This window comes from Octodon degus, unplaced genomic scaffold (assembly GCF_000260255.1).
Source record: "Octodon degus isolate 3935 unplaced genomic scaffold, OctDeg1.0 scaffold00123, whole genome shotgun sequence".
Taxonomy (NCBI): Eukaryota; Metazoa; Chordata; class Mammalia; order Rodentia; family Octodontidae; genus Octodon; species Octodon degus.
This window is the reverse complement of record NW_004524699.1, coordinates 1,200,144-1,212,416: the sequence shown is the minus strand read 5'-3', so window position 1 is coordinate 1,212,416 and position 12,273 is coordinate 1,200,144. Positions and strand designations below refer to the sequence as shown.

At 51.9% G+C, this 12,273-nt stretch overlaps 1 protein-coding gene across 2 annotated transcripts in view; it reads left to right on the top strand.

Annotated features, from left to right (window-relative positions):
- Positions 1-12,273, top strand: part of Glt6d1 (glycosyltransferase 6 domain containing 1) — a 17,389-nt gene continuing 5,116 nt past the window's right edge. For both annotated transcript variants that reach the window (XM_023700364.1, XM_023700363.1), the window contains exons 1-3: positions 1-83; positions 925-1,003; positions 7,149-7,196. In XM_023700364.1, the coding sequence (XP_023556132.1) occupies positions 933-1,003; positions 7,149-7,196 (119 nt within the window). In that variant the 5' untranslated portion in view covers positions 1-83; positions 925-932. The remainder of the gene's footprint in view (positions 84-924; positions 1,004-7,148; positions 7,197-12,273) is intronic.

The window sequence follows — 12,273 nt, the reverse complement described above, 5'->3', positions numbered from 1 at the left end:
ACATCACCAAGGCTGAGACTCAGCACTTCTAGGATGGTACCAGCGTCCTCTGCAGTTGTCCTTGGATTGTGCTTGGCCTTGTGAGCTGAGGTCTCCCTGGTGGAGGTGAGGGGAGGTGGGAGAGGTACAAAAGTCTGGGGGTCTGTGGTGCACTGACCAGTAGGGACTATCCCTGGACTTTGACCTCAGAGGAGGTATAGGACAGGCAATGGCTAGGATACCATTCGCAGGAGGAGGCCACACTGGAGAGGCTGGCCAGAGGGACCCACAAGTCCAGCCACCTGCTGTCCTGGAATTGAAAAGATGGCCAGTTTCAAATTGCACAGAGCACCTGCCCGGCCACGGTCCCCCCAGGATGGGCTGTGGAAAGCAAAGGGACACGAGCTGCCCTGGCAATGACCTGTGCCCACAGTACTGCTGGCCCTGGGGTCAAAAGAAGCAGGTGGACCGACTCTCCAGGGTCAGGTTTACTGCGTGTAGTCACAAGACTCCCAAGCCAGACAGTGTCAGCACAGCTCCAGGCAGGAGCGGTGGGGACTGGACCCAGGTCCTCCACCTCCAGAGCTGGCCCGCTCTGGGTCCACACCACCACGCTCCCTGGGGAGCATGCTGCTGTGACATCTCAGAGACCCTTCTGCGCGGACATGTCACCCAAGGCCACAGGCACACAGACACAGTCCCATAGAGGCCAACGCCTGGGGTCGGACACCAGCCCCTCATACTGCTGGTATAGAGACCCCGGGAGTCCCTCCGCGTGCTCATACCTCGCTTCCCCTCGGCACCGCAGTGCTGCAGGCTAACTCAGCGTGGCTCGAGTCGGCCCCTCTGTCACTCTCGATGGACTGCTGGACGCATTCCACTCGTCACCCCCTGGGTAGTGCCTGCACGTGGCTCACGCCATGCTTTTTGCTCCCTTTTTGCTGTAGGAGAGAATGAAAACTAAAAGAGTATTGTTCCTGGTCTCGCTTACTGTGGCGCTGCTGATGGTTATGCATCCCTTCAGGTAAGCAGGAGCTGTGCACTGGCGGTGGCCTTTGGTGACGGCAGGCCCGCCACCGAGCCTCCCCGGGGACTAGCCACGCTGCGGGGCTGAGCGCGGCAGCGCTGCAGTGATGCCACCTGAGCACCCGGTGCCAGTCCAGGTGCCGGGAGGCGGCGGCACACCTCGCTGGGCTTCTGCTCTGGACAGAGGCAAGTGCAGACTGCGTGGCAGGGACAGTGCAGGTGACGCAGTGAGGGTCGTAAGACGCAGGCAGGCGGGAGAAGTTACAAGTCATCTGAAGGCTCCTTCTCGGTGTCTAACGGGACAGAACTCAGACGACCTGCCAGGGAGCCCGCTGAGGAGTGCCGCACCCAGACGACCTGCCAGGGAGCCCGCTGAGAGCCGCACCCAGACGACCTGCCAGGGAGCCCGCTGAGAGCCGTACCCAGACGACCTGCCAGGGAGCCCGCTGAGGAGTCCCGCACCCACCGTAGCCTGAGACACGGCGGCGCCCCTTGGCTCTTCCACACCCCACCCTGGGCAGGGGAATGCAACGTCTCTGAACATCAGTGGAAAACCAGTTGTTCTCTTTTTCTTTTTCTTTTCCCTTTCTTTTGGTTTTTTCAAGACTGCTACGTACCGTATAGTTCTGGCTGGCCTTGACCTCACGATGCTCCAGTCTCCGTAGCGCTGCGGTCATGACTGCACGCTGCCATGAGAAAAGGCGAGAAGGAGTTGTGTTTTGAGGGACAGTGTCTTCAAAGATTGAACCTCTCGCCAAAAGTGGGGGGCAGGGAGATGGCTCAGTAGCAGGGCTTCCCTGGCAAGCACAAGGGCCTGAATTCAATCCCCGGTTCTGCAAGAAAAAAAAAAGATGGAACCTCTGCACAACACATGTACGTCGCTAATACAATACCCCACTGTCACAAAAAGACAGATCAATTAGACAAAAACTCAACAATGAAATAATAGAACTGAACCACGTTTTTGAACAAATGGGCTTAGTAGACGTCTACGGAGTGCTCCACCCCACATCAGAAAACAGATTTTTCTGAGCTCCACATGGGATGTTCTCCAAAATAGACAACATACTAACCCAGAGCATGTATTTAAGTAAATGCAAAGGGATTGAAATTCTCCATGCGTATTATCAGACCACAGTGATTGGAAATTAATACCTTAAGCAGTCACAAGAACTTCATAAACAGATGAAAATTACATAGCACCTTCCTGAACAATCAATGGATCGTGGATGAAATTAAAGAAGAAATTAGATAGTTTCTATAATTAAATGATAATGAAAATACAACATACTGGAACCAACTGGACATGGTGAAATCAGTCCTAAGAGGAAAATTAGTCGCAGTGAATATGCATATCAGGAAAATACAGCAGCACAAATGAACCACTTAGCGTCGGACCTCATGTGGCTGGAAAGAGAGGAGCAGGCTAAGCCAAAAGCTTGCACAAGAGAAGAAATTATCAATATCAGAACAGAAAGCAATGCAGTGGAGACTAAAAAGAGAGAGAGAGACAAAGAAGCCATGAATCAGTGGCTTGGTTCTTTGAAAAATTAAATAAAATCAACAACAAAGCCTTTAGCCAATCTTATATTTAAAAAAAAAAAAAAGGAAAGACTCGAATCCATGCAGTTACAAAGACAGAGCAGACATTAGCACCTTGGAGACTAATACAAAGACCCAATGAATGGAAGAGTTGGTTCTCTGAAAGATTACCTGAAATCAGCAAATCTTTAGCCAGTCTGATCAAAAAAAGGGAAGAAAGACTCAAATCCACACAATTAGGAATGAAAGGGGTGAAATCACAGTGGACCCTGCAGAAATCCAGAGGACCACCTACACCTATGTGGAGCAGCTGTACCCCAATAAGGTGGAAAATGCAGAATAGGTGGACAGATTCCTAGATACGTGTGAATTAGTAAAGCTGAATCAAGAAGATATAATATCATAAATAAACCAGTATCAATCAATGAAATCAAAGACGTAATTAAAACCTACCGGGTGGGGGGGGGGAGCGCCCAGGTCCTGGTGGATTCACTGCTGAATTCTACAAGAAATTTAAAGAAGACCTACTACTACGACTTCTCAGACTCTTTAATGAAACTGAGAGGGAAGCAGTACTCCCAAATTCATTCCTGGGAGCAAGCATTCCTCTGATACAGAAACCAGAGAAGGACCCAACCAAGAAAAAGAACTACAGGACAACGAGCAGAGATGCCAAAATCGTCACTAAGGTGCTGGCAGGCTGGACACAGCAAACCATCAAGGATAATCTATGCGCCATGACCGAGCGGGTTCGTGCCAGGAGTGCGGGGACAGTTCAACATGTGACACTCTACGCAGAAAACCCCAAAATTCCACTAGAATTCTGCTAGATTTAATAAGGAAACTCAGTAGCATAGCTAGGTACAAAGTCAGTACTCAAAAGTCAATAGCTTTCTTATACACAAATAACAACTCACTGAGAGAGAAATTAGAAACAACACCTTCCGGGGTAGATCCAAAATAATGAAATACCCAGGAATCAATTTAACAAAGGATGTAGGAGTCCTCTATTATAGTACTCTGAAGGAGACTGAAAGGGAAATCAGAAGATGGAAAGATATTCCTTACTCTTGAGTGGAAAGAACCAATATGGTGAAAATGGCCACATTTCCAAAGCTATTACGCAGATTTAATGCAACTCCAGTCAAAATTCCAACAGCTTATTTTAGAAAAACATTCCTAAAATTCATTTAGAACCAGAAGAGACCTAGAATAGCAAAGGCGATTCTGGGCAACAAAGGCAAGGCGTGGGTATCCCAATCCCTGGTTTGAAATTATACCATAAAGATACAGTGATAAAAACAGCATGGTTGGGCTGGTGAGATGGCTCAGTGGTCTAAAGCACCTACTTAGAACAAGCTAAGCCAAGCAAAGCACAGGGACCGCGGTTCAATCCCCCAGCACCACATGCCAGCCAGCCCCGCCCCCTGGTGGGCTGAGCTGGCCACACACACAAATAAATAAATATATAAATAATTAAAAACAAAAAAAAAAACCAGCATGGTACTGGAAAGGAAAAAGAACAGATGCAAAGATCAGTGGCACAGACCAGAAGATGTAGAAACAACTCCCGACGTACTCAGCCACCTTATATTTGACGAAGGGATCAGACACGTATGCTGGAAGAAAGACAGCCTCTTTAATATACGATGCTGGGAGAACTGGCTGTGCTCCTGCTGAAGATTAAATTTGGGCCCGTATCCTTCAGTGTGCACTAAACGATTCAGAATGGATCAAAGATCTAAATATTAAGACAGAAACATTAAATCTGCTGGAAGATAGAGTAAGTAAAACTCTTGAAGACACTGGTGTAGGAAAAGATTTTATACATAAAAACCTAATTGTACAGGGACCATCACAGAGAATCAACAACTGGGATCGCATCTTCACTCGATGTTAGTCAAAAGGCCACGAAGCGATTGGGACCTTGTCACATTGTTTTCCACAGCAAGAGAAACCACCAACAGAGTGAAGCGATAACCCACACGAGGAAAAAAATCTTTGCTGGATGTTCCTCGGATGAAGGGTTACTAGTGAGAACGCATCAAGAACTCGAAAGCATCAGACCTCCCGAATTTAAAGGCCCAACCCAAAAGTGGGCGTCATGGGTGATTACGCACTTGTCCGATGAAGAAATGCGAACAGCAAATAAATATATGAGAAAATATTTGGCTTCACTGGTCCTTCGAGAGATGCCAACTGAAACAACACTGAGATTCCATCTCACCCTGGAAAGAAAGGCTGTTATCAGGAAATCAACCAGCGAAAAGTGCTGAAGGGGCTGCAGGGGCAAGGGAGCCTTGCCCACTGTTGGTGGGAAAGTAGACTGGCGCAGCCCCGAGGAATCAGTGTGGGGCTTCCTCACAAACTAGGACTAGGTCCTGTTTGGCTTGGCCACTCTCCTGCTGGGCATCTCCCCAGAAGAGTTAGAAGCCTCATGCCGCAGCGGATGTGTGCACCCATGCTTAGAGCAGCACGAGATCTTGGAAACAACTCAGACGCCCATCAGCTGAGGAGCGGAGCCAAAATGCACAGCACGTATTGTGGAAGAGAAAGAAACATCCAAAGGAGAGAGAACCTGGTCTGGGGGAAATGGACAAAAGAAGGAAGGGAAGAGCAAGAGGAAAAAAAATATATGACACGAGGGGCTGGTGAGATGGCTCAGTGGTCTAAAGCACCTACTTAGAACAAGCTTAGCAAAGCACAGGGACCGCGGTTCAATCCCCCAGCCCCACATGCCAGCCAGTCCCGCCCCCTGGTGGGCTGAGCTGGCCACACACACACACACACACACACAAATAAATAAAATTTAAAATATATATATATATATATATGACACGCATTTAAACACAAGATAGTTAAAATACTGAAGATAACAATGATAGCAAAGATAAAGATAGTAATAACGAAAGACAGCTATGCTACTAACTTCTCGCAGCGTGTCCAAAGGATGGGTCTAGGCTGGATAATTACACCGCTGACACCTCACACTCCTAATCACTGACTTAAACAGAACAACACCCAATGCATTAGCCGCTGTTACTCTCCTATTATTTCGTTTTTTATTTCCGGTTTCTTTTTCTTTGAAAAAAAAATTTTTTTAAACAAAGGGAACCACCTCACCTAAGACATGGGCGAGCGAGCCAGGCGTGGTGGCGCACAGGTGCAGCCCCAGCACTCAGAAGGCCGGGCAGCTCGCAAGACCTGAGTTCAGAGCCAGCCTGGGCTACAAAGCCCGGCGCTGCCTCAAAACAAAACCAAGCCAAGCCAAATGACATGAAACAAAAACAAAATAAAACATGGGGCAAATAAGCCAAGCAGTACCGCACCAGAAAATATGCCCAGATAGTAAGTACGGGGTAAGATGCCCCTGCATTTGTCACTGTTCAGAGGCTGCAGTCCACAGCACACCCACCGGGACGGCTAAAACCGAACCTCTAAAGCCTGAATACAGGTTGCTGGTGAAGGGTTGGAGATGTAGCTCAGCGGCACCAGCAGCTGCCCAGCAAGCACAAGGTCCTGAGTTCCACTCTGGGTGCAAAACAAAAATGTTGCGGGTGAGCTGTCCCTCACTGTCCCCGTGGCGAGCAGTGACAGCGGGGACTTCGTCCTCTACCCGCAGCTGCGCCTCACCTGGGGCACACAGCATCTGCTGGCAATGGTTTGAAATGAAGACATAAGCGAACTTAATTCTAGAAATGTAGATACCTCCATTTGCAATAGGCCTTAGTTCAAATTCCAAGGTGAGCACTTTGTTTTCCTGTTTAAGGAACGAGGAATCAGTGCTAGCAGCATGTGTGGGCCTGGAAATAGAGGCAGGGTGCACAGTCGCGCGGTCCCAGAGTCACGCGGCCCCAGAGCCAAGCGCCACGCAGACCCCTGGCCCTGACCGGCCCCGTGTGTTGCAAGTAGGCTGGGCCCGGCGGCCTCGCTCTGGAGTGTTCAGAGCAGTCCCCGGTGGGCCCAGTGAGCTCAGGCAGCCGGCAGCCGAGAGGCACCGCACGCATTTCAAGCTTGCAGAATCGCCAACCTACGAGGGTCTGCCAGTCACCAGCCCAGCTGGGTCCAGAGCGTAGTATTCAAAGGAGAGTCAGAGTGGACACCTGGATCCCTCCCCTCAGCTGTTCTTAGTCAGCTTGTAACAGCTGATAAATGTTAAATAAATGAATCAAATTTGTATTTGAACGCATATCTTATTTGATCTGTTCATTTTAATTTATTTATTTTTTTTCTTCTTTTCAGTTCTAAGGGTTGAACTCAGAGCCTTCACTCTGGGCTAAATAACTAGCCCACTTTAAGAAAGAATTTTGAGATAGGTGGGTTTAAACAGGCAGTCCTCCCGCCTCAGGGTGCTGCTGGTGGGCTCTCTGGAAGTCGTCTCCCGGCGAGCATGCAGCTCCCGCTACCTTCCCTAACGACCCCCCTCTGCACCTCCTCCTGGACCGCTCGGCCCCTGAAGACGGAGCCACACGCCTCCTCTCCGTCCTCTTCCGGGGTCTCTCCACCCAGCCTGGTCCACCGGGCTTCAGAGGCCGGGAGCTGGGTGGGCTGTGCGTGGGTAGGGCTCACTCAGGAGTAACTGGGTGTCCCTTTGTCCCCAGGAGTGGCCAAGTGACAGAGCTGCAGCTGTCAGACTGGTTTAAGCCAAGGTAAGGACACTGCGCCCCGTCGCACGCAGTGCACCTCCCTTCTGGTCCCAAGCTGGAGTGCGTGGTCTCCTCAGGTGAATCCACTTCTCAAAGATGTATTTTTTAGCAGAACTCGGGGCCCATGTGGCTCATGACAGCCCCTCCGGGTCCTTCCTACAAAGCCTGCCCATGTTACTCACCACTTTGCTGGTTGATTTCTAATGCAGAGAAAGCCATGGCCCCCGCCGCCTCCAGCCTCCCAGCCTCCCATCCTCCTGGGAGCCCATCACGGAGTCCTGGCTGACCCTCCTCTCATTTTCATATTACATCATTTATACATTGTTTGCAGTTAGGGGTGAAACCCTGGCCCTTTCTGTCTATTTTGCTACCTCTGCTCCGTGGAGTTCACGAGCCCAGAAAAGACAGAAAACAAACACCCGAAGACAGCAGGAAGGCCAGGAGCAAGCACCCCACCACCCTCCCTTGGGCGGTTGGACCTTGTGCCTGACAGCGTCTCTTCAAATCACTAAGTGGCCCCGCCTGGTCTTGAACTTGCAACCCTCCTGCCTCAGCCTTGCAGAGTGCTGGGATGACAGGTGTGCAGCATCAAACTTGGCGTGTTTAAGTAGAATTTAATTTCATCTACCCATGTTCTGCAAAGGACCGTCTTTAAATTTTTAGAGGCTTATGAGTCTAGGAGGAGGATGCCACGCGGGAATCATCTGGGACTTCCAGCTCCCGTGACACTGTGGCACTTGGATCCACCTGGTCATTGGCATCCCTGTACCATTTGTCAGAGTGACCCAACATGGAGACCCGGAAGCCCTTGCCCACTGCCCATGGGCTCGGGGACTGTGTGTCACGAGGCGAGGCCACAGCCTCTTCTCACCTCCCCAACCACTGGGTGAAATCGGGACCTCTGGGCAGACGGGTCCACTTGTGATTTATGACCCATTTCTCACATTTCGAGATGAGGGAGCTGGTGTGGTCAGGCTCTGCCAAGGGCTCCCTCTGCAGCAACCCTCAGGCCTCACCCTGTCTGTCCTCGATGATCCCTCACCGGGGAGAATCCACCCTGCAATTTGGTCAACACCCACATGACTCTCGGGCAGCAGGAGAGAGGGGCACGCAGGCCCTGGGCCCAGCACTGGGCTACTCCCTGGGCAGAGAGCCCTGCTACAAGTAACCAAAGATGCCCTGCCCTCCTGTGCGGCCAGCCTGATAGGCGTAAAACGGCCTCCGTGGTGGACAGAGATGGAGTCGGGACTTCTCCCAAAGGCTTTCGCTCCCTACCCACAAGGAAAGCAGTAGAGAAAGAAGTGTTTAGAGCGACAGAAATCACCTAACACTTGTGTCCCATGGGGGCAAAGCTGATGGGGAGGACGGGAGGCTTGGGGCTCTGAATGGGCCCCCGTCCAGCTGATGGTCTGCACCAGAAGTAAGAACCAGCACCAGTAAGAGCCCCGGCGGGCGCAGAAGAGTCCGCCCAGAGAGCTCCACCATGACCTGTCCGGGGACCCCGAGGTGAGTCTGTCCGTACCAAGCTGAGCAGGACAAGTGCAGGCTGCTCTCGCACTTCCCCAGCACCAGAGGCGACGCAGATCAAGCAGGGAGCTTCCAGCGGACAGTGGGGAAGTGGGGAGAGAGAGCCCCGGGGACCCACAGAGCAGCGTGGAGAGAAGCTCAGAGGAGGCTGTGAGGCTGCTCCCTCACCCCTGGCCCAGAGGCTCTGCCAGAGGGAGTGATGGGCGGGCAGAGCCGCGGCCACCTACCTGCCTGGCTGGCTGGCCCAGCCCCTCTCAGCACACACAGAGCCCATGACCTGGAGCCTCGTCCGCGGCGTGCAAAGCGCAGAGCACAGCAGACCCCCCAGAAGCCACGGGTCATGGGACACAGACTTCATACAATTAGTCCAGAGCGGCCATGAAATAAACACAGTGACAAGAGTGACAGGCACAAAACAGCTACACCATGCCCTTGGGAGGGAGGGAGGGCACGAGGCCCTGCCCTGTGATGTGGTCTAAAGTGCCCATTTCAACAGCAGCAACATGCCAGGGAACAGACTGGCCTTGCTTGGGGGCAGGGTCCCGGGGAGTGTCCCCAGCGGAGCCTACTAGACCAAGAGTCCAATCTGCTACTTGAAAAACGTGCAAAGAACTAAGAGACGCAGGGACCGGTGCCCTCCCAGACAGAGCACCAGCACGGGCACAGGCGTCACAAAACAGCCCAGGTAGCAAACCTGCTGTGCTGGCTGGAGCGCCTCGGCCACAGGGCAAAGCAGGCAGCAAAAGACCCAGAGTCAAAGGAGCCCATCAAATGCCACAAGGGGTAAACGGAGGAGACCCGTGCCCAGCCCTCGTCCCCAGACTAGCAAGAGCCAAGACAAAGAGCCTTCGAGCAGAAGCAAGAAAGGGAGCGACGCTCACTGCGGCCTGAGCTAGATCAACAGCCAGGGTTCCCTCAGGCAGCACCTAAGAGCTGGAAGTGAGACGGGATCTTCCACAGGCTGCAAGGCCTGTTGACGCCGCCAGCCCAGTCCTGTCCAGAGAGAGAAGAGGACATGCAGATATTCCTAGAAAATCAACTCCAAGAGAAATCCTCCCCGGCAGACCTGCCCTGTGGGAAACACGACAGCCTGTGCAGGCTAAGAGCAAGGCTGCCGAAGAGGAGCCAGACCCACGGGGGACAGAGCGAGGGGAAAGGCGCCCGCGGGGGAGGTCAGGGGTGCGCTCCTGCTTCAGCGGTCTTCTGCTGTCTGATTGAGAGGTAGGGACAGCACTGTGACAAGGACAGCACGGAGGCAGGAGGGTGTGGAGCGGTAGATGTGTCGTGCCTGCTGCCGAGCGCTCCCGTGTTGGCCAGCTAGATCACTACGGACGAAGGCTTTACGTTTAATTCCCAAGGCAACCGCTAAGAAAATCTGTGAGCAGTGCCTAGCAAGAAATGAGGGAGGGGGACAGAGAATCCACAACACAGAAGGACATCGACAAGATGGCCATTGATTGTACGTGGAGAAAACACTGCAAACAAAAATCAGAGACCGTCTGAGTGGGTGAAACCGTGACACAGCCAGGCACTGCCCACAAGAACGTGTCGAGACTCCCAGACATCCATAGGTTTAAGTAAAGGAGGGAGTGCATGCCACACAGATTAGCCAAAAGAAAGCCCCAGCAGCTGTATTAAGGTCAGACAAAACAGACCAAGACAAGTAGTAACACAATAATCATGAACATCTGCTGGGCATGGTGGTACATGCCTATAATCTCACGATTTGGGAGGCTGAGGCAGGAGGATCGTTGCGAATTTGAAACCATCCTGGGCTACAAAGTGAGCTCAAGGCCAGCCTGAGCTGCACAGGGAGGCCCTGTCATAAAAAGATAAAAAAATGATAACGATTATGAACATTCACACCCAGCCACAGAGCCCTCAGCTAAACTAAGCAAACACGGATCAAATTGACCTGGAAAAGTCTGGCAAGAATAGTTCGTAATTACAATATTCTCAGTTCAATAATGGACAGAATAACTAGACAGAAGACCCACCCAGGGGTGCCAGGGATGGTGTCCCACACCTGTGACCCCAGCATGCAGGAGGCTGAGGCAGGAGGATCACCGCACAAATTAAAGACCAGTGTGGGCTACATCGTGAATTCAAGGTGAGCCTGAACTTCACACTGATACTCTGCAGGAGGATGAGGAGGAAAAGAGGAAGAGGTGGAAGAGGCGGAGGAGGAGAGGAGGAAGAGCGCAGAGGGAACAGAAGGCCACACCGCAGTGCGCTGGGACGCACGCCCTTCTCAGGGACACAGGGAATGTATCCAGCATGTGACAACAGCTTCAGGGTATAGTAAATCTCAGTGCACACAAAAGGCTCTAAACCATGCCGTGTGTCCTCAGTCGAAGAGGGAATACAATTAGAAATCAGTGACAGGAAGAAGTCTGGGGAGTTCACCGCTATGCAGAAATCAAGGAGTTCATCCCTCATTGGCCAGTGGTCGAAGAAGAGAGAGACCACCGAGGAACCAGAAAGCTCTGTGTGATGACTCAGAATAAGCACCCCAACCAGGAGGGGTGGGGGCAGCGGACGGGCACTCACTGCGAGTCTGGTCCCCGGAGACTTCGGCCCCCAGAGGAAACAGGAGGGGAACATGGTAAAGGTGGGCGAGCAGAAGGCAAAGTGAGCCTCGGAGTGAGGTGGGAGGGCAGCAGGGCCCCGCAGCAAAGCCAGGCGGGCCTTTGAAGAGACCAGCGAATGAGAAAAGGGTGAGAATCGGGGCGAACGGATGAGGACACCCGCCAACCTGCAGAAACCGTCACACTTCTAAATGAATGCGACAAGCAATGGCACGTCCACGCCTAGAGGCCAGTGCCTAGAAAGACACCAACTCCCAGAACGCTTGGACCCAAGAAGAAAGAGAAGGGCCGGCCAAATAGCTCAGCGGATGAAAGTGCCTGCAAGCAGGCGCAGGGGCCAGCGGTTCGATCCCCAGGCCTGCCATGCCAGCCCTGCCCCCGGTCACTCAGACTGGGCGAATGAGACGCGGCGTGGTGGCGCGCCTGTAATCCCAGCTCTTGGGCGGCTGGAAGCAGGAGAATCACTAAGACCGATCTAGTAGTGAGACCCTGTAGACCCTGTGCACCTGGTCCTAAATTAAAAAAAAAAAGAAGAAGAAGAAGAAGAAGAAGAAGAAGAAGAAGAAGAAGAAGAAGAAGAAGAAAGAGAAAATATGAACAGATCTAAAATGGATAAATAGATTCAGTAGTAACCATTTAAACACCCCCTGAACTGTTCTCCTGGACCAGGGCCCGGTGACTTCATGGAGGAATTATATCACATATTCAAGGAAGAATTAATACAAAGTTCACAAAGTTCCCCAAATTAAAAAGCTGGCCAGGAGTGGTGGCGCCACCTGCAAGTTCTGGCGCTCTGGAGGCTGAAGCAATAGGATCAATGTGAGTCTGAGGCAGCCTGAACTCCATAGCAAACCCTGTCTCAAACATAGAAAAATAAAAAGCAGGGGCTGGAGAGATGGCTCAGTGGTCTAAAGCACCTACTTGAAACAAGCTTGGCAAAGCACAGGGACTGCGGTTCGATCCCC